The following is a 27,109-nucleotide window of genomic DNA, read 5'->3' as shown; positions in this document are numbered from 1 at the left end:
ACACACACACACACACACACACACACACACACATACACACACCAAGAGACTGCTGGGGCAGGGAAGTATCAGTGAAAGAGGTGTGGACACACTGGAGAGGCTAGAGTACTCATTTAGGTGAAATTTGTGGAGTGGACACAGTTGGGATTGCTGCCTTTGTCCTGCCTCTGTGTTCCCAGACCTGTTTTTCTTCATCTCTCAGCCTTCAGACAATGGGAGTTTCTATGAAATTGAAGTTTGTGCTATAGACAAAACATTCAGCAGGTCTTGATCGAATATGAATTAAGTCATTTCATTGTTGTTTTCTTGCTGATTTAGTTAACTTTTGAGTAGATACTTCTGTTTACTATGTAGAATATCTCAAATATGATAAAAGGCAAATATGTGAAAGAGAGTTACTTTGTTTTAAGAAAGAATCTCTACCAGCATTAGCATGCGTTTGAAGTTTAGGGATCATGTTATATATGTCTTCTGACAATGCAATAAACTTAAATCTAAACGATTATATCTTATTTACCTTAAAAAAAATCTCTCAATCTTTTTGCTTAATGAAAAACAAAATAGATCTTTATAGTAATTTAATTGAAATTTTGATCAAGTGGATATGAAGAAAATAAGACATTTTAATGAGAAATAAAATATAATTGATAACTTTGTTGTTGTTTCTGTTTGGTGAGGTAATTTATTAGAGGCAGGAGGCCAAGAAGGATAAGAAATAGTGTCTAATGACTTCATTGTCTTGATTTAGTTTGGCTTCACCGAATCTCACTCACCTCATATTTCATTACAGGCATAGTCCATCCACTCCATCAGAATAATGTCCTATGTTTTTGTAAATGACTCGTCTCAGACTAATGTGCCCTTGCTGCAAGCCTGTATTGATGGAGACTTTAACTATTCCAAGCGGCTTTTGGAAAGCGGCTTTGACCCAAATATTCGTGACAGCAGGGGCAGAACAGGCCTTCACCTCGCGGCAGCCAGAGGGAATGTAGACATCTGCCAGCTGTTGCATAAATTCGGTGCTGATCTCCTGGCCACAGATTATCAAGGAAACACAGCTCTGCATCTCTGTGGCCATGTGGATACTATTCAATTCTTAGTTTCCAATGGACTCAAAATTGATATTTGGTAAGTCTGCTGTGGTTTTTGAAGTCTAGCCATTTCTTCCCATTAGTTTATCAACCAGTGGTCCAATCTCAGAGTCTATCGATTCTGCTTTCTTGTTGATCAGCTGCAGTGACAAGTTCAACAAGGCATGGAGGATAAGGTAATCTTATTAGGGGAGTGAGGAAACAAGAGGCTGACTTTAAATTTATGCTGAAGCAGTGCAAGTTTTTCTATGAAAACAGTGGTGAGGTTCTGCTACCAATGATTGTGTATTGTCAGATAAGGAAAAAAGAAGAAAAGAACTAACATCTGTTGAAAATCTGTTATGGACCAGGTGCTGTGTTTACTTACATTAGCTCATTTCATCCTTAGAATGAATATTTCTTGAGGTTGGTGTTATCTTCATTTTACAGATGCAGTAGTTGAGACAAGAAGGGTTTAAAAAAAGACAGAGGTCACACAGCTGGAATTTGAACCTAGTTCTGCCTGATTCCAAATTGTTTGTCTTGTCATATAATACACCATGCTAGCTTCATAATCTCTCTGGGGCTCAGAGTCCTTTTTATACTGAACAGTTTGTAGAAGTAGTGTTTGTTTTAATGATACCTTGTCTCTAGAGTGGGAAAGATGTGAGACCATCTTTAAAACTGAGCTTGACCTTTAAACTACACTTGTTGCCTTGATTTATTGATGCTCTACTGTCACTAAATCTGAAAAAGACAGCAAATGTGATAGACAAATGTGGTGGGAATTGGCTATGGGATTCGATGTTACTTGGCTGTCTTCTCTTATTAGTGTTAAATAGCCAGGTGAACCAAAGTAGCTTATTTGGTTCTTTGGGCTTTTATTTGTTTTTAATTAGACTTTGTTTCTGTTTTTTGTTTTTTTTAAAATATGCTCTGTTGCCATAAAATGTAAATGTCAGGTAAGAATGAATCTAGAATCTAGAACTTTGCAGTTAATTTCTAAGAAAATGCCCTCTTTTTCTTTTATTTATTCTCATTTACTTACTCTTTTGCATATATATTCTTTTTCCTTTTTCCCTGTAAGGAAAAAAATAGCTTAACTCAAAATTCAAGTTCCAGTTCAACCATTGGTTCTGCTCTGGGCTTCGAGTTAACTCGGCCCATGCCTTTGTCACTGAGATCTACACAAGTGTGTACTAATGCTGTAATCCAACTGTTATGATGACCTCTTTGTGTTTATGAACTTGTTTTAGCAATCATCAAGGTGCTACACCCTTGGTTCTGGCAAAGCGCAGAGGAGTGAATAAAGATGTTATCCGATTGCTGGAGTCTTTGGAAGAACAAGAGGTAAAAGGATTTAACAGAGGAACTCACTCAAAACTGGAGACCATGCAGACAGCTGAGAGTGAAAGGTACCTAACAATGTAATTTTTTAAAGGGCAAGTCACTTTAAGTCTTTGGATCTTTTATGGCAACTTTGTGAGCTTTCTATTTATTTGCTTTCAAGTACAGAGCTTTGATACTTTATTTGAACTTTATATAGGTCCGTATGGCTCCAGATTACAATTGAGAAGCTGTTAACAGAAAGTTCTACATGCCCACATGCTTAGTCCCTGTGCAAGGAAGCCTGCAGTATTGTCAGCAGAAGGAAGAAGAGGTGGTTAAGAGGTGAATATGAGGGAAGGAAGCAGGAGTTTGAGAATTTTAAGTGCCGGCCACAAACAGAATTGTGGAAAGGAGGAGAAGGATAAGTAAGGCTAGAAACATAGACAACATTAGAAAAGACCGAAAAGACCATTTCAAAGGCAGGAAAGTGGAGTACTGAGGAAAAGTAAAATAGGAGGAGAGAAATGAATATTTAACACACAATTCAGGAATGTGAAAGTGAAACTAACTTCCCCATGAGTTGGAACAAATGAAATTTGGGCTCCTGTAAGTAACTAGAGCTAAGATGGAGTGACAGATGGGGCCTTCAGTATCTCATCATTTCTCATCCAGAAACAGTTTATAGCACGGTTCAGGGAGCTCTGAAAAGGTGACAAATCGTCTTTTCTCCTGGCCTCACTAGCTCAACAGGCGAAGTCCGTAGTCCAGACTGAGTTGTACTAGCGTGGAGTCTGGTTGTTTGCCACAGAGATTCAGCATTACAGATAATTACAAGGTAGGACAGATGATGAACCTACTATTGTCTCCTCCCAAAATTTTCAGTGGAATATATTTCAAGGGCCCTCATTAGCTGTTGACCTAGTAGCTTGACTGATTAGGACTTGGAAATAGGATCATATGGTCCACTTAGACTGCTGGGATCAGTGTTTCTGTGAGTTCTAATTGAAGTCGTCTGTTTTTTTTATAGTTGACCCTTAATTTGATTCCTTTGTACCGGTGATTGCTTTCCTTTCTCTTCATGTGTTGGCCAGTGTACTCTTTGGGAACCATGAATTCCATTCTCAAGCTTAGAACTATTTGTTTAGATACTTTCAAGAACTTACTACTGCCCAAAGAAATTAAAGTTTTACTTCTAGAACAGTGCTTGCTCCTCATGAGTTATCACTAAAAGCTGACAAGTAGATAAAATAAGCAAGAAGTCCGAGATATATTGCAAGCCCTTTTTCTTTCACCTGTGTACTCTCAATTGACAGAATGCCATAAGCAATATGATAACATTGAGTTTTCTGTTATTTGTTAAAGATCGTGTTCTTCCAAAATAACTTGAAATTTGTTTTCATAAATACTTTAAGCTTCTTTACCATGAAAAATGTCCAAGAATGTGTTTTTGCTTGGTATGTTCTGGGGACCTTGCTTGCTATATTTTGTGAATACCCAGTTTCTTGGCACCTCCTTATCAGAAATATACTTTTAACTTTTATTTTGCCTAGGTTGTGATTACTTACTAAGTAGGAGAAATAGTCGTTTGAGCTGCTCCGTATGAAATATTAATCCTGCTTCTTTCACATACCTGTCATGTCCTTTAGCATAAGAATTTGTATTTATAGCATTGTGTAAAGCCAGTTCTTAAAAAATTGAATTACTAATACTTGTACTACCTGGTTGCCCTATCTTACTCCTGCCTCTCAATATCATGGTAGACATGTGGTAGTTGAAGTTTAAATTTAAAAACTTAAAGACAGCATCGTTGGTCGTTAGAGAAATGCATAGCAAAGCCATAGCGAGTTACCACTTCATACCAGTAGGATGGCTGTAATCAAAAAGATGGAACGACAACAAGTATTGGAAAGGATGTGGAGAAACTGGAACCCTCGTACAGTGCTGGTGGGAATGTAGAGTAGCTGCTTAGGAAAACAATCTGGTAGTTTTCAAAAAGCCACACAAAGTTACCATATGACCCAACAATTCCACTTCAGGTATGTACCCAAGAAAATTGAAAACATGGGTTCACGCAAAAATTGTACACGAACGTTTATAGCAGTATTATTTATAATAGCCCAAAGGTGGAAACCACCCAAAAGTCCATCAACTGATAAATGGATAAACAAAATGTCATCCGTGCATCTAGTGGAATATTCCACCATAAAAAGGAATGAACTACTGATATGTGCTACAACGTGGATGAGCTTTAAAAGCATCCTCCATGAAAGAAGCTGGTCAAAAAAGCCATATATTGTGTAATTCCGTTTATATGAAGTGTTCAGAATTGGCAAAAAGAAAGTAGGTTAGTGGTTGCCAGGAGCTGGTGGAAGGGGCAATGGGAAGTGACTGCTAAAGAATACAGAGTTGATTATAGAGGTGATTAAAGTGTTCTGAAATCAGTGGAGATGGTTGCATAACTTTGTCAATATACTGAAAAAAAAACCCACTGAATTGTACAAGATGAATTTTATATGTGAATTATGCCAATAGAAAAAGTTAGGGAATAAATCTTAATGGGATTGGCTAGTACGTGGCATTGTGGCAAAGCTGTGTGATGATTACCAGAACATAAAGCAAGTTTTGAATGTACTTAGTATTTTCCATCACTCTTAGGATTCTCTGAGACATAGCATAACTTAAGGGCCTATAAATCAAGATGATGAAAAATATTTTCCCACTCCCCCATATATCCTAAATTTAATTTAGTTATTTTTAAATTTGTGGGTATAGAATGACAAAGACTGCATAGATGACACATGTACAAAAAAAATATTGCACACGCACGTCCAGTAGAAAACATTTCACTGGGTAAGGTCATTATAGAAAATTCTGATCGGCAGAGCTTCGTGAGCTAGAGATTGCTCAGCTCAATTCTGATTTTATATCTAACATCTTTGAATATGAGATCACATCAACTCGGACATAGTCAACACATTTCATACAAGTCAAAATTCACCTCTCCTGGACTTCTTTATCTGTTCATGGTATTATGTGTTTAAACCTTCTCAAAGTTCCAATCTTATTTTTCAACTTGCTTCAGTTTTCTAAAATTTTTGTATTCATGTAGGCTCCCACTGAAAATGTCTTTTCTTATTTAGAGAATAAACATTTTAATATAGAAGGAAGAAAAGCTTGGATGTCATGCAGAGTGGCCCATTTAGGAACTCAGCATCCTATGATTAGAGAAGACCTCTAATACTAGTAAATGCTGCAGGACGTCTGGCTAAGCGTCAAGAAGTAAAGTAAAATTGTAGGTTAAATAAAAATGCCAGTTTTTGCGTGATAAACCAGACTGTAAGACACTGTTTTATTCTGTTTCCATTGTTCTATGCCCAGATGGTTGGAAGAATATGAAGAGAAGGGGGTTAGGAAGGGTGGTAAATGACCTTTTATAAGCAATAGATACTTGATACATAGGATTATGGTCATTGTGGCTTTAATCTAAATGATACCCTGTTATTGGACCTACATGTTGTGACATAATTGTAGGTGCTAATCCCTCCGAGCTTTGAATTCATCACAGTGTGGTCGTCCACATACCAAAGTCAGATGTCCTGTTTTCTACTTGTAAGGGTCATATTTTTCCTTGCTAGAGTTCTGAAAACCAGAATCAAGAATCATTGTTTTTATGGTGCTTGTGCAACCTTATTTTCAACTAGATTTAGCCTTTATGCAGAAGCGAAATAAACTTGTTTTGTATTACTGTAAAAAATAGAACTACAACCAGGGGGAGGAAGCTAGTAAGAAGAATTCCTAATGACTGGGCCTGTTCAGATGTACAACAGACTGAGCTAAGTGTCCGTGTTTAGAGGATTATAGTTAAAAGAAGTAATTCCTTCATTGGTCAGATAATTGAACTTAAGTTAATGAAAATTCCCTTTTTAACTTTAAGATTCACACACTGTATAAAAGTGAATCTAAAAATCATTTTTAGATTTACCCATCTTTGCTTATTTTCGTTAACATAAATTCTTAAAATATGAATCTTTGTTTTGAATTCTTCTAAATTTAAAGTAACCAAAATTTGGTTACTTAGATACTAGGAGTTTGAAACAACTCATTTGACCTACAGTCAAGACTTCTGCTTGGGACCTTTTCATTAGAAAAGGATTTTTAACTCTGCTGCATACTAAACCAAGAAACATAATCATTGTGGCTTAATTGACAGTTGAAGACTGTCCAGATATATGCAGATACATACATCAGTACATGGATGTATGAGAGCACATATATGTTGATTTTCTTCTTGTAAGTGTTGAGTCTTGTCTTTTCTAAGTAACGCGGTTGCTTTGTATCTTTCTGAAATGGGTAGAATGTGTTGTTCATGCCCCTTTCCTTTGTCTTTGCTCCTTTCACAGTGCCATGGAAAGCCATTCTCTCCTCAATCCCAACCTGCAGCAAGGGGAAGGAGTCCTATCCAGCTTCCGAACCACATGGCAGGAGTTTGTCGAGGACCTGGGCTTCTGGAGGGTGTTGCTCTTAATCTTTGTCATTGCTTTGCTATCTCTTGGCATTGCGTACTACGTGAGCGGGGTGCTCCCCTTTGTGGAGAACCAGCCTGAACTGGTGCATTAAAGGAGCCCATGGGGATGGGGCCGGTGCCTCTTTCCTGGCTTCCGCTATTCCTTCTGAGTTTCTCAAACGTTTTCTCTTAGTGCAAGGCAGTGAGGGCTGTACAGTGTTTGTGCATTTTTATGTATTGTAATCCTTTTCAAACGACGTGTTCATTTGAACTAACCACATACCGTAGTCAAGTATACTTCATCCTAAAGCTACCTCTGACTCAGCCCGACTTGTTAGGAAAGCCTTCACATAGCCTTGTTTGATAAAAACATGGAGGTGACTGAAGAATGAAAGATAAAGGAAGAGACTAGGGAGTCCTTGCTACAGAAACCTTATCCTAATATGGGACCAACTAAAGTGCAGTATTCAAAAAGAGAAAGGTTTTCTGTGATTACTTTTTGTTAGTTGGTGGATTTGGGTTTTGTTTATTTTTGCAAGAGCCCCTTTTTTTCTTTTTCTTCTTCTTTTCTGGGAATAGGGGGAGAGAATGAAACATTAAGCTTAAAACTTGAAGTGCTTTTTTTACATCCCGTATAGCAAATCAGTATTGTGGGAATGTGTTTGGTTTATTTAAATATTTTCAAGTCTAGTGACAAACTGAACAGAACTTTTGAAAATGAGCTGTATTTTCTTCAAAAATGATTGATTTGATCTTATATTTATTTGTTTATAGGCTAATTTTGGCTTTCTTTTTTGTTAACTGCTTTGCTTGTTAATATCTGTGAAAAAAGAACTTGAGTTCATTTTGTTCACTTTCCTGTTTCCCCTAATGTTTATATCAGAGATCTCCCGTTCATCAAAAATATAGTCAGAAAACTCTTTTTCTACTCAGTAGTTAGCAGGGAGAGATAATTCTGACATCTGTCACTGTAATTCTGTAGTGCTGTTGTTGTGAAAAATTCAGTTCTGCAGGCTAGCTGTGTTGTCACAACTGTAGCATAGTTCATAATTATTTCATTTTACATGCAATCCTGTTTAGAGGCCCCTTTAGAGTTGTCCTAACAGTCTCATCCGTGTCAGGAATTCTCTGATGCAATAACGGATGGAGCATTCCTAAGGTTACTGTGCTGAGCACTGCTGTCCTGGGTGCCGTAAACTCTTTGCGGATGGTGATACTATGTAAATTGAAATCTGGTCCCCAGACTATATTGCAGCTTTCAGCAGTATGTTTGAAGGCCTCTTTTGTTAATGATTCTGTTATGTATAAATCATACTCTTGAGTTTTTAAAAAGTACATGAAGAGTTGATAATTATTCAGGGTATAGTCAGAAAATTGTAGCGAAAGAACTAATGGTTTTATTTTTTAGAACAAAGGCACCTAAGCTACTACTAATTGAATTGTTGCTAGAGTTAGAAATTATAGTTTAGAGTAGGATTGGCATTTCTGTGATTCTTGTTGCTTCTTGATATTTTCTCTTGTATTTATATATGTAGGATTGAGGTGTTTTCTTTCATGTGGCTTTATCCTCTCTAAAAGAGCTGTTTAAAAATTCCTGATTTAACTGACTGCTTCAGGATCAGCTCACAGAGTCTTGTTTTTAGGGTAGAAAGAAAATAAATCATACTTGGTAAAATACAGCAAAGTAAAAGCCAACTTTAGAATGGAGAATACTAGAACTCAAAATCAGAGTATATTCAGAATGAAAGCTTTGGGATTCGCTTTATGTTTGTAAATCTAAATAGATAAGCAGAATCGGTTAACATATATGTAAAGATACTGCATTTTTTAAAGATTTTAAGTGCTGATTTCTTTGTATTTTAATGTCTGCATTCAGCATTCAGTAATACTACCAATAAATGCATTTATAGTCTCTTAATCACAACCCATTTCCTTAGTGTGTCATTGTTTTAATTTAGGGCTCTTTGTAATAGGTTGCAAGTGCCTGTTAAAAAAAAAGTTTTTTTCAAACCTGATGTAGCAGGTATATTGAATTTCACATATGTTTGCCTTGTAAGTGCTCTGAAACTAATTTGGGTGAATTGCTTGTGGATTCAAAAGTGATAATAACTACCATGATCAAGCACCTTTCTATTGCGTATTTTACTTAACGTGCCTCATCTCATGCCATCGGTTGGTCCCCCGACCCAAGCTATGTTTTTCCATTTTGTAAAGTGAGAAAACTGACACAGGGAGGGTTGTGACTTGTCCAAAGTCAGACAGATAGGACATAGTGGAACAGGGATTCCAGTCTGAGGCTCTGTCCCGATTATAAGCTTCTTTTTTCCTTCTGCCCCACTCTCTGTCATGCACCTGACAGTGGAGTCATCTAGAACCTTGCCTGCTGCCATCACAGGAGTACATTACTAAATTTTCCACCCACATTCTTAAAACTTTTGCTCCTTCTATACTGTGCCATTGCCCACATCCTCTCAGTATTACCAGCCTTTAAAATTAAAGGTCTAACTCTGGCATGTTCAGAAGAAAGTTCACCTTGACAGCCCACTTCTCTGCCTCTTATTTCCTCATGACTTACCATACTGAATAAACATGTTTGCTTGTTTGTTTGTTTCATTTGTCTCTCGTTACAAGCTTCTTGAGAGCAGGGGCTTAATCCATGTTACTGCCCATTTGTCAACGGTGCCTCCTATGTTGTGTAGAACTTTTTGTACCTACATGCTGACAGCGTTACTTTTTTACCTGTAGCTATATTTTCTCTTTTCAGATTAAATAGCTTTTTACCTTTCTCGTGTTCTAACAGGCTACATCTGTGAACTGTGTTGGTCATTCTTCTTCCACAGTATGCCTGTCGCTTGATAGAAGAACTGCACATTCGTGAACGGTGTAACTCCTTTTACATAAGAGCATGCAGGCTCATTTACCACAGGTTAAAAAAAAAAAAAAAGTATACTTGGTATAGAAGTCCAGGAACAATATTCACCTGTTGTTGTTTTGGTTTGGCTTTTTTTTTTTTTTTTTTTAAACCAGGCCTTATTCTTTGTCTTGTGAAGTTGTTCGTGTATGTATCAAAGTGCTTTCAGCTGCAGGAAACCAAAATCCAAATTAAAAGTGGTTTAAACCATAGGAAATTACTGATATATGTAACTGGAAGTCTAGAGGTAGAGTAGATCCCCAAGGGTGACAGTCGAACTTTACCTCAGTTTTCCTGTGCTTCTGGCTCTGCCTTCCTGCTTGTTCACTTCATCCTCCAGCTGGTTCTGAGATGAGTTTAGAATGTTCAGGCCTCACATCCATTTGTAACCATGAAGAGAAAAAGAAAGAGACTGTCTTTCCTGTGGTTTTCTCCTAGAAGACTTCCTGCCAGGCCCCCAGCAAACTTCCTCTGTGTTTCATTGGCTGACATTATGTCATGTTCCCTATTCTCAAACCAGCCACAGCCATGCACTGGACAGTGAAGCCTGGATTGATGAGCCAGTTATTGGTGAGGGCAGGAGTGATAGAACTCCTCTGATTGGCTTGGAGCAATGGTTTTAGAAATGATTGGAGGTACTGCTGGCAATTAGTAGGCAGGGGCCAGAGATGTTTCATGTCCCACAGTACATGGGAAGGTTTAGCACAACAAAGAGTTGTTCCATATGTTATGATTCTTGAATGTTCTGTTGAACATTAAAAAAAAAAAAACTTACCTGAGCCTTAAACCCAACTCCATTTTTTTATAGAATTTTAACAACCACTGAATTTTCCAGGAATACAACCATGAGATCAGTGAGGGAAGATTCTACTTTATTTTGTTAAAACTTGACCAAGAACTGTACCCGTCTCAAAAAATCTTGTTACCAATGCTACTGGTGATAATTGAGTCACCAACACAATTCTGTGTATAGGTGCTCATAACTTTATTGCCTCTTATGTGGCTGTGCCTAAGCATTTATATATTGAAATACACGTTTTATTATCAATTACTTTCCCTTTATTTTGCCTTTATGTTATGTGACTTATATGAAATCATTTTATTGATTTCAGCAATTGTTACTTTTATCTGGGACTCTATTCATATATACTTTCTCTCATTTAGTCATCTTGATGTACCTTTTCCGAATAGTTTATCTTAGAGGGTACACCAGGAAATAGCATTTCTCAAAGTTAATAGAACACTGGGGGGAAAATGAGGCCAGCATCTGGTTAGACTACCCTTTAAAATTGTTCAGATCCAGGGTGCCTGGGTGGCTCAATCGGTTAAGTGTCTGCCTTCGGCTCAGACCATGGTCCTGGGGTCCTGGGGTCCTGGGATCGAGCCCCACGTTGGGCTCCCTGCTTAGCAGGGAGCTGCTTCTCCCTCTCCTTTTGCCCCTCTCCCTACTTGTGCTCTGTCACTCTCTCTTGAATAAATAAATAAAATCTTTAAAGAACATAAAAATAAATTGTCAAGTCCAAACAGTTCCAACTGTGCTGCTCGAAGTAGAACTTTGGGATCAAACCCATTCCTTTGTGCTCTGCAGTAGCTTCAAAGCAGTTTTCTAGGGATGATCTTGGTCTTGCTGTGGATACCTCCTTAGCTTCCCTCACAGCACAGATAGGTGGGCATTCTGTTCAGTCATCTTAGACTTTGCACATCAAAAATAGGTCCACAGCCCAAGGCGTAGGTGCTGTGTTTACCTGGCGGCGGAGGTGGCCACACTCCAGTTAGATGTCAAGGACTATAATCCGGAGTCCTTGTTGCCAAATACTCATCAAAAACTTATAATGGTATTTAGAGAATATTACTTGGAAGATGTTTGTAGATCAGTAATATTCAAACTTTCTGAAATTTCTGTATCCTGTGCTATCTGGTGCAGTAACTAGTTGTTACTCGTGGTTATTTAAATTAAGTTAGAAATTCAGTTCTTCATTAGCACATTTATATGAGCCTAAAACCGAGCTCCATTTTACATTTGAAAGCAAAACTAGCCACATTTCTAATGCTCAGTAGCCTCAAGAGGCTGTTGCAGTGACTAGCGCAGGTTTTTGGGCAGCACTGTTCTAAAAGCTATGGGGTCCAGTCAGATCAGTGTAGAGCTAGATCCTGAATTGTGTTATGGCAGTGCCCACCCCACTTACTTTTACTAAGCTCTTCATTAAGAAGTAGTAACACTCTACAATGCTTATTAACTTGCTTAATCTTTGCAAATTGCTGCTGTTATCACCACCTCACAATTAAAGAGACTAAGGCAGGAATAACGTGCCCAAGGTCACACAGCGGAGCTGGGATTTGCACTCAGACAGTGTAGGGCTGGGGTCTCTCCTAACTGTCGTGCTGTGATGCCTCCCTCTGCATGGCTGTGATGCCATCATTTTCAAGGAAGAATTGTCTTGAGAACTAGCCCTGTGTACCGCCCACTGTATCTACTGAGGATACTGTTGGCCCGATTCTTTATGAAGACCCCCCGAAGAGGAGCTTTTGCTTCTTCAACTGCAAGCAACTGCATTTCCGCTGAGCTTTGCTTTCATCTTATTTTCTCTATGAATTACGTAATTGATCAGGTAGACCTCCTCTTCCACACTGGATGCTGGAATGCTTAATGCCAGGTTTGGGTTCCACTAGAAGCAGTTGTAATGTAGGCCATTAATGGTGGTTTATTAGAACTTCATTCCTGGCTTATTTTGTATGCTTATCTTTAGTCTTATTTCCCTTTTCTAATTCCCTCACTTTTTATTTATGCAATTCTGTATTATTTAAGCCCCTTAATTTATTTTTGGATCATGATAGGGGATGATAGTTAATTACATAGATATTTTTATTAGTATGAATTGATAGGACCACAGCAAAACTGTCAGTTTCTGGAAACTAACAGCAGAAAATGCACTGACCTTTTGCAATGGGAAACAATAGTTTGTTGCCTCCTATTCAAAATATAATTATGGTTTCTGGCATAGCTGCAGTTGTCAGTTTACCTTATTCATATGTCTCTCTGTTCCAAAAAAGGATTTAAGTTCTGCTGAATAAGCAGGTATTATTCTAAATTATGGAATTCGAATGTCTTGGTTCTCTTCTAGCATTCTGATGAATCATGTGCGTGAAGCCTGAAAAATGAACATTATAACAAGTTATAATCACAAAATTTTAGAGATGAAGGGACATTAGGAGTCATCTAGGGAGGGGAAAAAGACCAAAAAGGATGGAATGACTGGTCCCACAAGTAAGAAAGGGGCAGAACGGTTATGTGAATCCAGATCTAGTGTGTTACTCCTACCACACCTGCCCTTATCCACATCTCCAGCCTCCCCACAGGCTGTTGGAAGTGTTATTTAAAAATACAAGTATCTGATGTTACATACATAAATATAAACTTTCTTGCCATGATGTTTTGTGTACTTCAATAGTTAACCAAAATACTGATCTAATCAGTAAATTGATCATGTCATAAGCCAAGAATGTATTTTTCTGTAACCCCAGTCTATTTGTTTATGGGACAATCACCATAAACCTATCATCTGCTCTTGATAAACACTTTGAGAAATCTTTCTCTTCTCAAAAAAAAAAAAAAAAAAATTCCACATCAGATAATGTACGTTCTCTGTAAAGCACCTTACACCGTGGAAATGCTGTGGGGAAGCTAAGCAGAAGGCCCCAGAGTTTCCATCGGAGGCACAGTGTTGCCAATTTTTCGCTGGTCAGCCACAGTACTTTTTCTATTAGAACAACTGTCTCTTCAATCCTGTTGTCTGCTGTATGGTTCTAATTCAAGGTAGTGGGTTGATGGCAGCAGGACTGGTAATGTAAGCCCTGAGTTATAAAATGCCCTGCTCGGTGGTTCTTCACACGGCCGTTCACTGCTTCGTTCTCTCCTGTATCAGACGTGTCTTATGCGTGTCAAGTGAGCTGTTCGGTACGTGTTCCCGTGTGTCCTTTCCCACACCTCTGGTAGTATTTTTTAAAAAATAGTGAGAAATGAGTGAAGATAGGAGAATAACCCACAGTCAGAAGAAAACTATTACTTATCTGCTTAGGAATCACTCACTTAGGGGTGTTCAGTAGATTCTTCTTGCCCCCTTTTCCTTCTTAAAGGTTTTGTTTTTAATCTGGGTTATTTGTTCATGTCCAAATTAGTCTAAGGATCAGTTTAATTATAAGCTCTGACGTAAGGTAATTCCAATTTGAGATGTACAGTAGTTAATCTATTCTTGAGAAGAAAAAAAATACTAAATGGATAAATTTTTTGTTTGTAGGAATCATCACAAGTTAATGTGTGCATATATTATTTTATGAACAAATCTATTTCAGCAAATTTCAGTTGTTTCTCTTTTTTACAGTATTTTTTTTTTTTAAGATTTTATTTATTTGTATGACAGAGATAGAGACAGCCAGCGAGAGAGGGAACACAAGCAGGGGGAGTGGGAGAGGAAGAAGCAGGCTCGTAGCGGAGGAGCCTGATGTGGGGCCCGATCCCATAATGCCGGGATCACGCCCTGAGCCGAAGGGAGACGCTTAACCACTGTGCCACCCAGGTGCCCCTCTTTTTTACAGTATTCTTTTATGTGCTTTTAAAATCATATGGCATGCAATGTTAGCTCTACAGAATACTTGTGCGTTTTTGTATGTGTCCATAAGCCAGAAAACCTTTTTGGAGGTGAAAGAATAATGGTCAGCCTACTTCTCTTGCCTCTTTATGGTGTAAATGGCAAGTATTTAGAAGTATGGCATTGCAGCGTTCGTTATTCCTATAACTGGGCTAGGAGAAGGTTATTCTCTGTCACAATAAAAATTAATATTCCCTTTCTTTGGGGATTAATTTCTAAATTTGAAGACTCTGGGTCAGAGTTGGTTGGGCTGTTTCACTGAAATTTCAGCCCCTAAGAAACAAAAATAGGTTTTGGAATAGTTTCTAGGTCACTGGCACAGAAAGCTGGCAAAAAGCTGTAACTTACTTTGGATAGTCCTAGTTAGTACAATTCCATCAGTACAGGCTGTTCTTTTAGCCTGTGACTCAAGTTTAGGAGAAAATAAAATGTAGGGATCCCCAAATTCTTACTCTGTAGTGAACGTTTAGGCTTGGATTCTCCTGTATTCTAGTAGAACCGCTGACCTGGGGGGTGGAGATGTATTTGATCAGATGTCAGTTGTATATTTCACCTTATTGAACTATTCGCAATTCATCTGTTATTTTAGCTTATGTCCCAGTTCTGGATCAGACAGTGGAGGCTCTGGTTATACTGAAAAGCATGCAGACCTGGGAGGCGATAGATCTCAGCTGCACTTAGTGTGGACTGACCTTGATCAAATAATGTAAGCTTTCTAAGCCTCTGTCCTTATCTGTAAAACAATACCTACCTCACAGACTTAACAGTGATTTAAAAAAAACTTATTTTGAGGGCTGTGTGCCTGCAGGTATATGTGCCTGGCCCTTTAAGTGTTGATAGTGTTGTTAATCCCATAAAGAAAACAAGGCTTAAAAATTTTAGTATGTTTCCTGAGGTCATGGAGTAGACCAAACCAGGAGTCTAATTGTGGCAATTTTGTGTGTAGCCGTTAGAACACGGTGCTTCTCCCATTAAGTGAGTCACCACATCTGAAAGTACTTGATACTCAATATAGGGACTCAATATAAGTTCTCCTTTTCTCTCATTAGAATAAATTGTGTGGTTTATTGACTGAATCCTCGCTTTTTATGCGCAAATGATCTACACATTATCACACAATTTTTGATTCGCTGAGGAAGCTTTAATAACTGCTTTATTCATTAAAACTCCTGTCCATGGTCTTTCATACCTGCAACCTTGTAAGAGCTCGAGAACCTCCCAGGCATGATCTCATTAGCTCTGGCTGCCCCTTTTCGATAAAGGAACTTCTCAGCCACCAAGAGGAAGTCCAGAGATCTCTCCAGTGACAGGGAAAAGGAAGATGCTCAGGCTCGTGACTGCTGGACTGACCAATCTCAAGCTGACACTGGAAAGGGAAGTGTTCCTTTTAAACCAATTGCGAAGTTGTAAAATGCCAAACGCACACCACGTTAAAGACTGTAGAGGATGATTTCCATTGAGTGGATGGGGGTAGCCACATTGACTATATTCTTTGAAAAGGGGCTCTTCTAATGGAACTACTTTTGAAGATAACAGTAAATGAGAATTATGGAAGCTTATATTTTCTTTCTAGTTGAGCTCTTTTTTCTGTTTGAGAAACATGATACTTTTCTCTCATGATTTTTGTTATCTGTGATTATGTTGGCCGTGTCAGATCCCCAGAGATTGGTGACATCATCTTGCCTAATTACAAAAATGTTTTAATGGCTGAGCTTAGAAACCCACTACACTTCTTATGATCTTCAAAAGGTATATGTTGGTCACATGAACTGGGAATGCACTAGATCTTCAATTAAACCTTCAGCCATACTGGAATCCCCACTCTGGAAAGGGGCAGTCCCAGGCCACAACACAGGGGCTCTGCCCTATCTTATTTCCCCTTTGACAAACCCTATAACTTTCCAGGGCCTGCCCTGCCCTAGTCTTGAGCTGCAGTTGGAAGAGAGACTTGAAAAGCAAGGAGCTCTTGTTCTTTTGGTCCTGACTCAAAGAATGCTATAAATGGAAGGGGCTTGGAGCTCCCATCCCACAAAATTATGATTCTCTTTGGACAGACTAAACATCTGACCCTCCTCAGAATATAGCTTCTATTTAATCAGAAGTCTTATTAGAAAGAAATCATTTCAATTCCAGAGTTAAATGGCTAAGCCCCTTTTCTCCGCTGATGGAGATTCTTCGTTGTCGTTATTAGAGCCCTATTGCTCACACTGGGGCCTAGCCTTGGTCCGCTGGCTTACAACTGCTCAAATAACATTTGCAGTTGTGTAATAAATATAGGCAGTCAACTTATTTCACATGTCAGCCTTTTAAAATACGTACGGATGTGTGATGTTTCTTGATGATTTGGATAAAATAAATTTTAACAGCCGTCTGTTGCTTCTGGGGCTTCTGAGTTGCAAGAACCGGTATGAAGGAATGAGCTAAGATGCCCCACCTTCAGCATTCCAAGGGAAGTACACACACACACACAACATGGTCTCTCTGCCTCACTCTTTGCCAGGTTTATATGAAAAGAAAATAATGAGGCACACCTTTCCACACACCCTCTGTCTATGACTGGGAGACAAAATGGCTTAGTGGGTAAGCACACGGGCCTTGGAGTCAGACCTGGCTTTGGATCCCAAGCCTCCCACAGTAGTGGAGTGGCCTTGAGCAGGTTACCTACTCGTCCCCCTAGCGTCAGCTTCACCATCTGTTAGATGAAAATAGTAACACTAACCAGAGGCTCAAATGAAATCAAGTATGTAAAATGCTGGATGCAGGGTCTGGTAACTCTCAGTTATTCGTGTATTTATAGGATTACTTCCCTGTAGGCCAATCACTACCTAGAACTGTGCCAGCCCCCAACGCTATACTTTAGGAAGCATTTATTTGCAGAAAGGACAACTTCTGTTCTCTTGTAATTGGTCAGGCCCTCAGGCACTAGCTGATTGGATTCCCTGATGACTGGATGGCTTCCTCTCTTCTTTGAGCTTTCTTTAATACCTTAATTATTAGCTCAAGAGGAGGTTGACCACAGTCACTGCCAATCTCCCCAAACCTTCCCTGCAGGAAGCCCAGGACATTTGAGGAGCTACAGAGCACATCCCTCTAAATGTTAAGAGATCTAAGGGCAAGAACTGGAGAAGCAGGGCCTGTGCTTGCCAGGTCCAGACATTCATTCTCTTATTTAGTCCCAGTACATCTCTGTAGGGTAGCAGAACTGGGATTTTTTACCCTCCCCACTTCTACAGAGGAGGAAGCTGAAGCCGAAAGCTTTGCAAGACAAGACAGAAGCCGAGTCCAGTCCATCTAACCTCCAGGTCAGTGCTTTCTGTACCTGGCTGTTACCACCTGAGCATCGGAGGCGAAGAAAGGAGGGACACAGACATCAGTATCCCTGTGCCCATGTCCCCATCATGACTGTGTTATGGAGCTGCATCTCCAAAGCTCTGGAGTTAGAGAAGCAGAGAGATCTTGCCACCAGGCCCCTCCTGTCCAGTCCTGCCCTGCAGTCCGCCTGGCACACCTGCTGCCCTCCCAGTTCCTCAAGCTGAGCCCAGAGGACCGTCCCCTCTGCTGGGGCAGGATGCGACCTCCACAAGGCAGATCACAGCCATTTGATCCTGAACAAAGGCTGCGACCGTGTCTGAAATGACAACTCCCCGGCGGGTGATGTCATGCTGTTTTGTCTCCATGGACTGTGGGGATCTGATTTCAGTTGTGAAGAAAAATGGTCTGGGGAAAAAAGTTACTTCATTCGGAAAATTCCGAGAAGCCATAAATACAGTTTGCAGCTGATGAAAGCACATTCACAGGCAGACAATGGCTTTGGGATGGAAGAAGAGCCCTCTCAAGAGGCCAAGCCCTTCACCCCCCCGCACCCCCCCCCACCCCCCTCCACCCCCAGCCAGCAGCGGCCCTGCTTCTCCCGAACTTCTGGCAAGATCGAGAGCAATCGCTCCATCAGCTGAGGAGACTCCATACCCCAGTGGCAAGTTGGCTACGGACAGATTTTCCCTGGTTCTCATCCTAAATTGCCTCCTGCCCGGTTCATCCCTGGAGCATCTGGCACAGTTGTGTCCACCTCCCTGCCCTAAATGGTTGACCTGCATTTCTGAGCTCGAAAGCAAATTAAAAATAACATTTTGTTTTGTTGTTTTCATTTCTTATTCACTTTCTAGCCTTGCAGTCTCTTTGAATCTTTTTCACTTTGCATATTCTTTTCTCTTTCTCCTACAGTTGGCACAGTAAGAAAGAGGGAGAAAACAGAGGATGAAATTCCATTTTGCTTTTCATAAGAAATTTAAGAGTATAATTCCTAGTCCAGATCCTCAGGCCTGAGTCAGGAAGGAATAACCACTGCCAGGAAAGACCAGAGGCAGAGAGCTTAGAACTGGGGGTAAGTTTTCAAGAGATGTTTCATCCCCTTCCCTCCCCCTGCCTCAATAATATAAAAACAATATGGCAAGATTAGAGAATTTGGGGGAATCAGAGAAAGTTTTCCTATTCCAGCCTGTCCCTCCATCATTGTGTCTTCCTGGTGCCAGGTCCCTAGGTCACCGAGCCCCTTATTCTGTCTTCCCTGTTCCCACAGCCCCCAGCTTTGGGGTGCCCTTCTCTTGGGGCCTGGCCTCCAAGAAGTCCATGGTGTTCCCAGACTATGGGAGCTGGTTTTTCCAGAAACTCACCCACAGCTTCTGATTTCCATCCCCAAATTGGTTCCTGGAGACAGTGAGCCCCTTGTGTTTAGTCCTGAGAAGAGGAATCCCTTCCCTTTGGCCCTCAGCCTGGGTGCCTCCCACACAGGTCTGCCCCCAAATACCCGCAGCCCCACCAGCTGCCCATCTGCAGGTCTGAGCTGAGCCATCGTGGTGCAGACACTGCCCCAGGTGTGGCAGGCACAACCCGGTTCCTGCCTCCACCCTGTGAGCCTCAGTGACTCGCCGCCAGGCCACAGGTTCAGGCCCTTGGAGAGTCCAGTTCCTGGAGGAGGTGCAAGTACAGTGTCAGAGGAACCTTGGGAGGAGGCCGCATGTGTCTTTCGGGGGGGCACAGCATCACCAAATGATAGAAGAATAAAAACAAAGCCAAAGCTTCTTAAAAAGTCCCCATTAGGGGCGCCTGGGTGGCTCAGTCGTTAAGCATCTGCCTTCAGCTCAGGTCATGATCCCAGGGTCCTGGGATCAAGCCCCACATCAGGCTCCCTGCTCAGCGGGAAGCCTGCTTCTCCCTCTCCCACTCCCCCTGCTTATGTTCCCTCTTTCACTGTCTATCAAATAAATAAATACAATCTTTAAAAAAAAAAGTCCCCATTAACCCAATTAGTCAAATCCTGAAGGGGCTTTTGTCTTAATGGAATTTGACTATATCTCAATAGTACTTGAAATTAAAAAAAAAAAAACCAAAACATATCAATTCACGTTTAGGAAATGTGGATTTTAAACTCCTGGGATTTGATTTCTAGACATGACTAGTTTTACGTCATAGATCAGTATTGCCCCACAGAAATAGAAAGCAAGCCAACTGAGTAATCTTTAATCATCTAGTAGCCACATTTTTAAAAAGCAGTAAGAAACAGGTGAACTTCAGTATATTTTATTTAACCCAATATATACAAAACAGCAACATGGAGTCAATTTTAAAAATTATTAATGAGATATGATATATTCTTTTTGGTACTAGTCTTTGAAACTTTACCCTTTCAACATACCTCATTTTGGACTGGCCGTTTTTCCAGCACTCAGTAGCCACATGGGGCTAGCGGCTGCTGTGCTGGCCGGTGCAATTAGAGGCAACTGCCATCTCTCCTGGGAAAGTTCCCTGTGGGAGATGATCCTGGCGAGTGGGCAGTGGCTCTGAGAACACAGCTGCAGCCCATCAAAACAGAGGCCTGCGTCTGTCAGAGATCATAGGGCACAACCAAAAGCAATGCAGGAGTCCATTAGAAAGTAAGTGCTATGGGAACAAAGGAAAAATAGAGCAAGGTTAGGAAATCAGTGCTGGGGTGGGTCAGGTTGTAGTATTAAAGAGAGTAGGTCTCCAAGAAGGTGAGATTTGAGCAAGTCTGTATGCTGAGAGTTGAAGGAAATGAAGACGTTGGCCAGTAGAGCATCCCGACAGAACAGCTAGAGCAAAGGCCCTCGGGTGAGCGGGCATACACCCGGCATGTTTGAGAAAGAGCAGAAAGACCAGTGTGTCTGGAGAGGAATGAGCAGGGGGGAGAGTATTGGGAGATGAAATCACAGAGGTAAGACGGTAAGATCATGTCAGGCCGTCCAGGCCATTGCAAGGATATTGGCTTTTATTCTGAGAGAGAATCACTATAGAATTTTGAATGACGTAATCTGACTTTAATTTGAACAAGGTCACTCTGGTTGCTGTGTTGAGAATACAGCGTAGGAGGGCAAGAGTGGAAGTAGGAGGACCAGTTAGGAGTTTATTCCAAGATGAGAGCAGTTGGACCAAGGTAGTAGTGAAAAGACAAAGAATACATGCCTTATGGATAAATTTTCAAGGTAGAGCCAATGAAGTGTAAGAAAAAGAATAGTCCAGGATGCCTCCTAGGTTTTTGGTTTGCATAAATGATAATCTGTCAGGGCCATCTATGGAGATAGAAAAAGCTGCAGGGGGCGCAGGCTTATGGGAGAAGATCAGGAGTTCAGTTTTAAATGTGTTTAGTGTGACGTGTCTGTTCAACATCCAAATAGAAATGTCAAGTAGGCAGTTGGAATTACAAAGCTAGAATTTGGGAGAGAAGCCTGGACTTAAGATATAGATTTGGGAGTTCTCAGCGTATACATAGAATTTAAAGCCCTGAGATTCAATGAAATCAAATCATCTGAGTAAGTACAGGAAGAGAGCACGCTGAGGCACTCCTAGCAGTCGATGGTGGGGACGATCAGGAGAACCAGGGAAGAGTACTGAGGAAGAGTGACTAGAGATGGAAGGAAGACCAAGAGACTGTTGTGTCCTGGAAACCACAGGAAAAGAGAGCTTCAAGGAAGAAATGGCGAACCGGATGGGATGTCCTGACAGGTCAGGTCAGATGTGAGAAATGAGAACTGACCATTGGATCTAGCAACATGGAGGTCATGGCAGTCCTGATGGAGCAGTTCCATGTGTGATGGAACGAGATGGGTGTGGACATAAGAGAAAATCTGTGGGGCAGAACTGCAGCCAACTCAGGAGCCTTGCAAAACAGCTGGCAGGGTGATTGGGAGCAAGAGAAAGCTTTTTTAAAAATCAACTTTATTGAGGCATAATTTAAATTTATGTATGAAGTATACAGGTCAATGAGTTTTGACAGATGTATATACCCATGTAACCACCACAACAATCAAGATATATAACACTTCCACCACCCCAGAAATTCCCTCGTGCCCCTTTATAGTCAAACTCTCCCACCCCCTCCTCCCAATCCCCAGCCCCACGCAACCACTGTTCTGCTTTTTGTTGCTGAGCTTTGTTTCACCTTTTCATATAACTTGAATCATACAGGATGTACTCCTGTGCCTGGCTTCTTTTGCTCAGCATGTATCAGTAGTTCCTTCCTTTAGATCATTGAGTAGTCTCCTGTTGTACAGATAGATATACCACAATTTGACCATCCATTCACTTGTTGTTGGACATTTAGTTGTTTCTAGTTTGGGGCTACTATGATTAAAGATGCCAAGAATATTTGTATACAAGTCTTTGTGCAAACATGAATTTCACTTCTTTTGGGTAGATAGATATCTAGGAGTAGAATTGCTGGGTCATATAGTAATGTGTGTTTAATTTTATAAGAAACTACAAAAATGTTTTCGAAAATGACTACATAATTTTACATTCTCACCAGCAGTGTATGAGTTCCAGTTGCTTCACAGATTTACAAACACTTGGTATTGTCAGTCTTTAAATTGTAGGTGAAGTTTTTTTGTTTTTTTGTTTTTTTTTTAATAGACTTATGATTTTAGAATAGCTTTAGGTTCATAGACAAGTTACAAAGACAGAACAGAGAGTTCTGGTACACCCTTTGCCCAGCTTTACCCAATGTTACCTTCTTATAAAGCCATAGTATTAAAAAAAAAAAAAAAAGCCATACTGTATTTGTCAAAACTGACATTGGCACAATTCAAGTAGCCCCATTATGGTCTCTACCCACATCTCACCAGTTTTCATACCAATGACCTTCCTCTGGCTCAGGAGACCACATTGGGTCAGGCCTTAGTGTCTCCAGTCTGTGCCCCTTTCTCTGTCTTTCCTTGGTTTTTGTGACCTTGGCAGTATTGAAGAGTACTGGTCAGGTATTTCCTGGAATGTCCATCAGTTTGAGTTTATCAGAGGTTTTCTGATGATTTGTCTGAGGTGATGGTTTGGGAGAAGAATGCCCCAGAGCTGAAGTGCCCTTCTCTGTGGTTCGCATCAGGGGGCACGTGACAGCAACATGGCTTATCACTGGTGACATTACCCTCATCACTTGGTTAGCATGGTGTCCGCCGGGTGTCCTTCCCCTTACATACTCTACTTTCTGGAAGCCAGTCACTGAGTCCAGCCTACCCTCAAGGAGAGGGGATTCAAGTCCCACCTCCTGGAGTGGGTAGCATCTACATGTGTTACCTGTAATTCTTTTCTGGGGGAGATTTCCCCTTCTCCTTCATTGATTACTTTGTTGAATCATTTATTACAGAGAAAACTTTGTTTTAAAAAAATGGGAAAATAACAGCACATTTGTATGTTGGTGGGAATGATCCAATAGAAAACAAAATATCACAAGTTCTTTAGTTTTTTCAGCAAATGTTGACAATTTTTTTCACTGTTGGAGTTTCCACTGGGTCTTTTCTCGTGTCATTTTAAACATCACTTTTACCCATAATTCAGTTTCCGTAGGCCTCATTGGAAGTCAGAGGACCTGTGGAGGTCAGGGCAGAGTTTTCATAGATGGCCTATGTGTCAGGTCTGTTCTTCCAGCAGAACTCCTTGGTGCTTGTGAAAGGATGGCCCCTCACCCCAGCCTTCACCCTTCCTACTGTCTCCCTCCTCAGCCCACAGAAGCCTGGGCAGAATGGGGAACTCCAGAACTGGGGAAGAGCCCATGTTTCCCTTGGGTAGGAAGGAGCCAGACGTCTGTCATGGGAAGCTGTGGCAGCTGGAGCCCTCTCAACGGGACTCTGGGGGCTGATGGTGACTGAGGGGGAGAATTCTAGGGGAAGGAAGAAGCAGGTGGAGCTGCTTGGCTCCAACTCAGAATCCAGAACAGTGGGCTCTGTTTCTTCCGTCCCCTCATTGGGAGGACAGAGCTCTGAGGACAGTAGCCAAAGCTCTAAGCCCTGGCGGGGGGCTCCAAGAAGAGCCAAGTCTGAGCACCCCAGGAAGGGGGGGGGAGATGAGATTGAAAAACCTTGGAGGTTCAGGTTAGAAACTCGGTGGTGGAAGAGACACCCTAGGAGAGAGGCCCAACAGGCCCTGGAAGGGACTGGGGCCACTGCCAGCCAGTGCACCAGCCCCGTTTCCCCACCCCCACCCCCCAATCCCTGCACACAGAGACTCTCATCTGGCCTCCAACTGGGGAACCCCAGGCCCACATGCCTTTGCCCACAGGGTGTTGGGGTGGTGGAGAGAGTGGTTGTGACAAGAGGTGACGTATTCTGGGCTGCAGAAGTTATCTCCAGGCTTCTATTTTGCAGAGGCTAGCAGTACAGTGTCTAACAGATACATGTATTTGTAGATGAATCAATCCATACCCTGCCGTGACAGCAGAAGCACCGCCACCGTGAAGGAAGGTGGTAAATTCCCTCTCATTCAGAGAATGCCTCTCTCTTCTCAACCAGCTGCCCACGGGTTTCTCATCAAGATAGTAATTCATTGTACAGGGAAGGGAACTTACCCTGTGGAAATTCCCGCTTCCTCCCAAGAATAGTGTGCACAGTGTTAACCTTGGTGGGTAAGAATCCCCCTGCCCCCCGCGACCCCAATGGCCGCTTCTCTCTTCGGAAGCCTCTAGGTCTTATCCAAAACCTCTAGGTCTTATCCAAACCCTCTGTGGAAGTCTGAAAAATGCCCAGGACAGACCTGGGGGTGAGCTCAAAAGCACCGATAACCCCATTGATAGGAGCAGATATGCTAAAGTTCTTCCTGCCCAGCATCTCTTTCTTCTGACTGCAGCCCTTGGGTTTTCCTTTGGGGTAGCGGCTCTTCTCTCCCGTCCATGTGCTTCCGCAGGCCCAGGCTGCAGGGATGGGCACAGGCTGAGCCAGTCAGAGCCTTGGGCAGGTACTGCTAGGCTGGAGTCCAGGGCAGAGCCTGCTTGAGGACGGAGCTGATGCCGCAGGAAGGAAAGCTAAGGGGTGGACAGACTTCTGACCACAGCCTCCTAGGAGCACCTGGCCCCAGCTGGTCTTTTCAGTTACAGACGAGGCAAATTTCTTTCCTCCTTTCCTCCCTCCCTCCCACCCTCTCCTTCTCCTTCTCCTCCTCCTCCTCCTCCTCCTCCTCCTCCTCCTCCTCCTCCTCCTCCTCCTCCCTCTCTATATCTCCCCCCTTTATTTTGGCTTGGTCCAGTTTGTGGTTTTTATCTCTTGTTCTAAAATTGTTCCAACAAATACCCTAACGGCATTGCCACCTCACATGCCTGCCCGTGCCTCCTCCTCCCCTTCCCCCTTCCCCTCCCCCCACAACACTGAGAAAGGCTCTAACTCTGGTTTTTCTCAGGTGCCACAGGGCTACTGTGGGAACCATCCCATGGTCCAACCCACAGCCCCTTTTGTCCCCTACGGCATAAAGTGAGAATGTATTTTTAAAACTGAATACATCTATCTTTCTATTATACAAGAACTTATTGTTTTAATTAGAGAAAAGGGGGAAGTTGTTCATATTGCAGCTGCTATGAGGATTTTAGCTTATTTCCTTGCAAATGTTTCCCCAATACACATGACATAGTTGTAGCCCTAGTGCACCCAGAGCGCACCCAGCCAGCAGCAGCCTGCTGTCGTCGGTGCATTTCTCTCTTTGTGGTTTTTCACCGTCTCTGTTTTCAACAGCTCCGCTTCTCAAAGGTCCAGCTGTGAGACTGGAAAGTCAGGAGCTCACCTAGAACAAGGTGAACCCTCTTGTTCAGGTAGGGGCTGTTCCTGTAACTCTTTCCGGGAGTCCGGCTCTCCTCAGCTGGAGTTTGACACTGATGCCTGGGTCGCACCCCTAGACCATCCGCTTCAGTAGCTCTGAGGTGGGTTCTAAGAAGTTGTATTTCTGAGCAGTTGCCAGATGATACTAATGCTGCAGGTCTCAATGTGCAAGACTCTCCTGGGAGCTAAAATGCATTTGCTATTCAGGTGACCCGTAGGCCCATTCAAGTTAGAGAAGCTGAGATAGAGACATGCCCTAACTTTCAATAAGAGTCACTTACTAAACACTAACTCATGCCTCTGTGGTTTTTCAGAAGCCTACCTTTTTCTTGGGGGCCAAGTTTCCGGGTGGGGTAGGACCTACAACTTCACACCTAAAGCCCCCGGGAACCCCCAATTTCACATAACCTAAAAAGGGAGGGTTATGTGAGGGTTTCTTTCACTGTTCTCTTATAACCTTGCTCCAGTTGGTTAGAGATGAAGGGGCAGGCTGTGGGGGATTGGAGCCTCAGGTCAGTTTCATATTTATTGAGTGTTGGAGACGGTGTCAAGGAGATACAAAAGTAAATGAAATGTGGTCCCTGTCCTCTAGGAGCTGATGGATGATGGGGAGGTAAACACAAAATAAATCAATGCTCATAACCTGAGAAAGAGCAGGGCAGAGGAAGGCAGTGTTCCCTGGGAGCACAGAGAAAGGGCACTCAGCTGGCCTTATGGGAGGGGGAAGCTGAGCCAGGTAGAAGTTTGCAGTTAGCCAGTGAAGGAACATAGGAAGGGCATCCATAGCAAAAGGAACAGTGAAAGCCAGGGGGCCCGAGACATCCTGGTGCTGTCAGATATGGGATGGTGAGAAATGGAGCTGGGGGGTGAAGTGGACCAGATGTAGACCCCCTGAGCTGAAAGGACATTTCAGAACCTCCCATATCTCTGGTCCTCCAGCCCAAGAGCCTGACATGGAGCCAGCGTAAGACTATTGGAGGATTTTCAACCAATCCACTAAGTGGAAAGACTTGGTTTCTCTTATCGCTTATAATTTCACCTCAAAGGCACCAAGTTTGGTCAATAATTGCCCAAGCCTCATTGAGGCCTGCACATACCTAGCCGCCACAAGTTCTCACCAGTGGCTCCTATGGCTGAAACCACATGTCTGCCTAAGAGCAAGGACAATGGGTTGGGTTGGGTTACTAGTTTATAAAGAACCAAACAGCAGTGAGTTCATTGAAAACCAGTCATATTTTCTCCAAAAACCAGTCCAGGATTCATATGGGGGCCGTGGTCAAACTCAGGCCCTTCTGGCGTTTGAATCCATTATCCTTGACTACATCGCTACTCAGAGTGTGAGAACTTATTAGAAAAATGAAAAGGGCCTGTTCCAGACCTACTGAACCACAGCCTGCATTATAATCAATCCCCAGGGGATTTAAACACCTGTGGTTGAATAAGTTGGGCTTATCCTCACTGCAGTGAGGGAGACGACACACCTTGGGCAACGGTGGACCCTCTCAGTAGGAAGGGGTTTGACAGGACTTGCAGAACCTGGCATTTGGTTGGGTGAATTTCGGGAG

At 41.9% G+C, this 27,109-nt stretch overlaps 1 protein-coding gene across 6 annotated transcripts in view; it reads left to right on the top strand.

The window, feature by feature from the left end:
* ANKRD46 (ankyrin repeat domain 46) overlaps positions 1-27,109 on the top strand; it is a 190,784-nt gene that overhangs the window by 25,026 nt on the left and 138,649 nt on the right. For 5 of the 6 annotated variants that reach the window (XM_057308121.1, XM_057308122.1, XM_057308120.1 and 2 more), the window contains exons 3-4: positions 791-1,128; positions 2,327-2,485. In XM_057308121.1, coding sequence (XP_057164104.1) covers positions 818-1,128; positions 2,327-2,485 — 470 coding nt within the window. In that variant the 5' untranslated portion in view covers positions 791-817. Of the gene's footprint in view, positions 1-790; positions 1,129-2,326; positions 2,486-6,799; positions 8,828-27,109 lie in introns of those variants that run through there. The other variant, XM_026495645.4, reaches the window with a different exon arrangement.

Source organism: Ursus arctos, unplaced genomic scaffold (assembly GCF_023065955.2).
Source record: "Ursus arctos isolate Adak ecotype North America unplaced genomic scaffold, UrsArc2.0 scaffold_6, whole genome shotgun sequence".
NCBI lineage: Eukaryota > Metazoa > Chordata > Mammalia > Carnivora > Ursidae > Ursus > Ursus arctos.
Note: the sequence above shows the minus strand (reverse complement) of the source record. Positions and strands in the feature narration are given on the sequence as shown.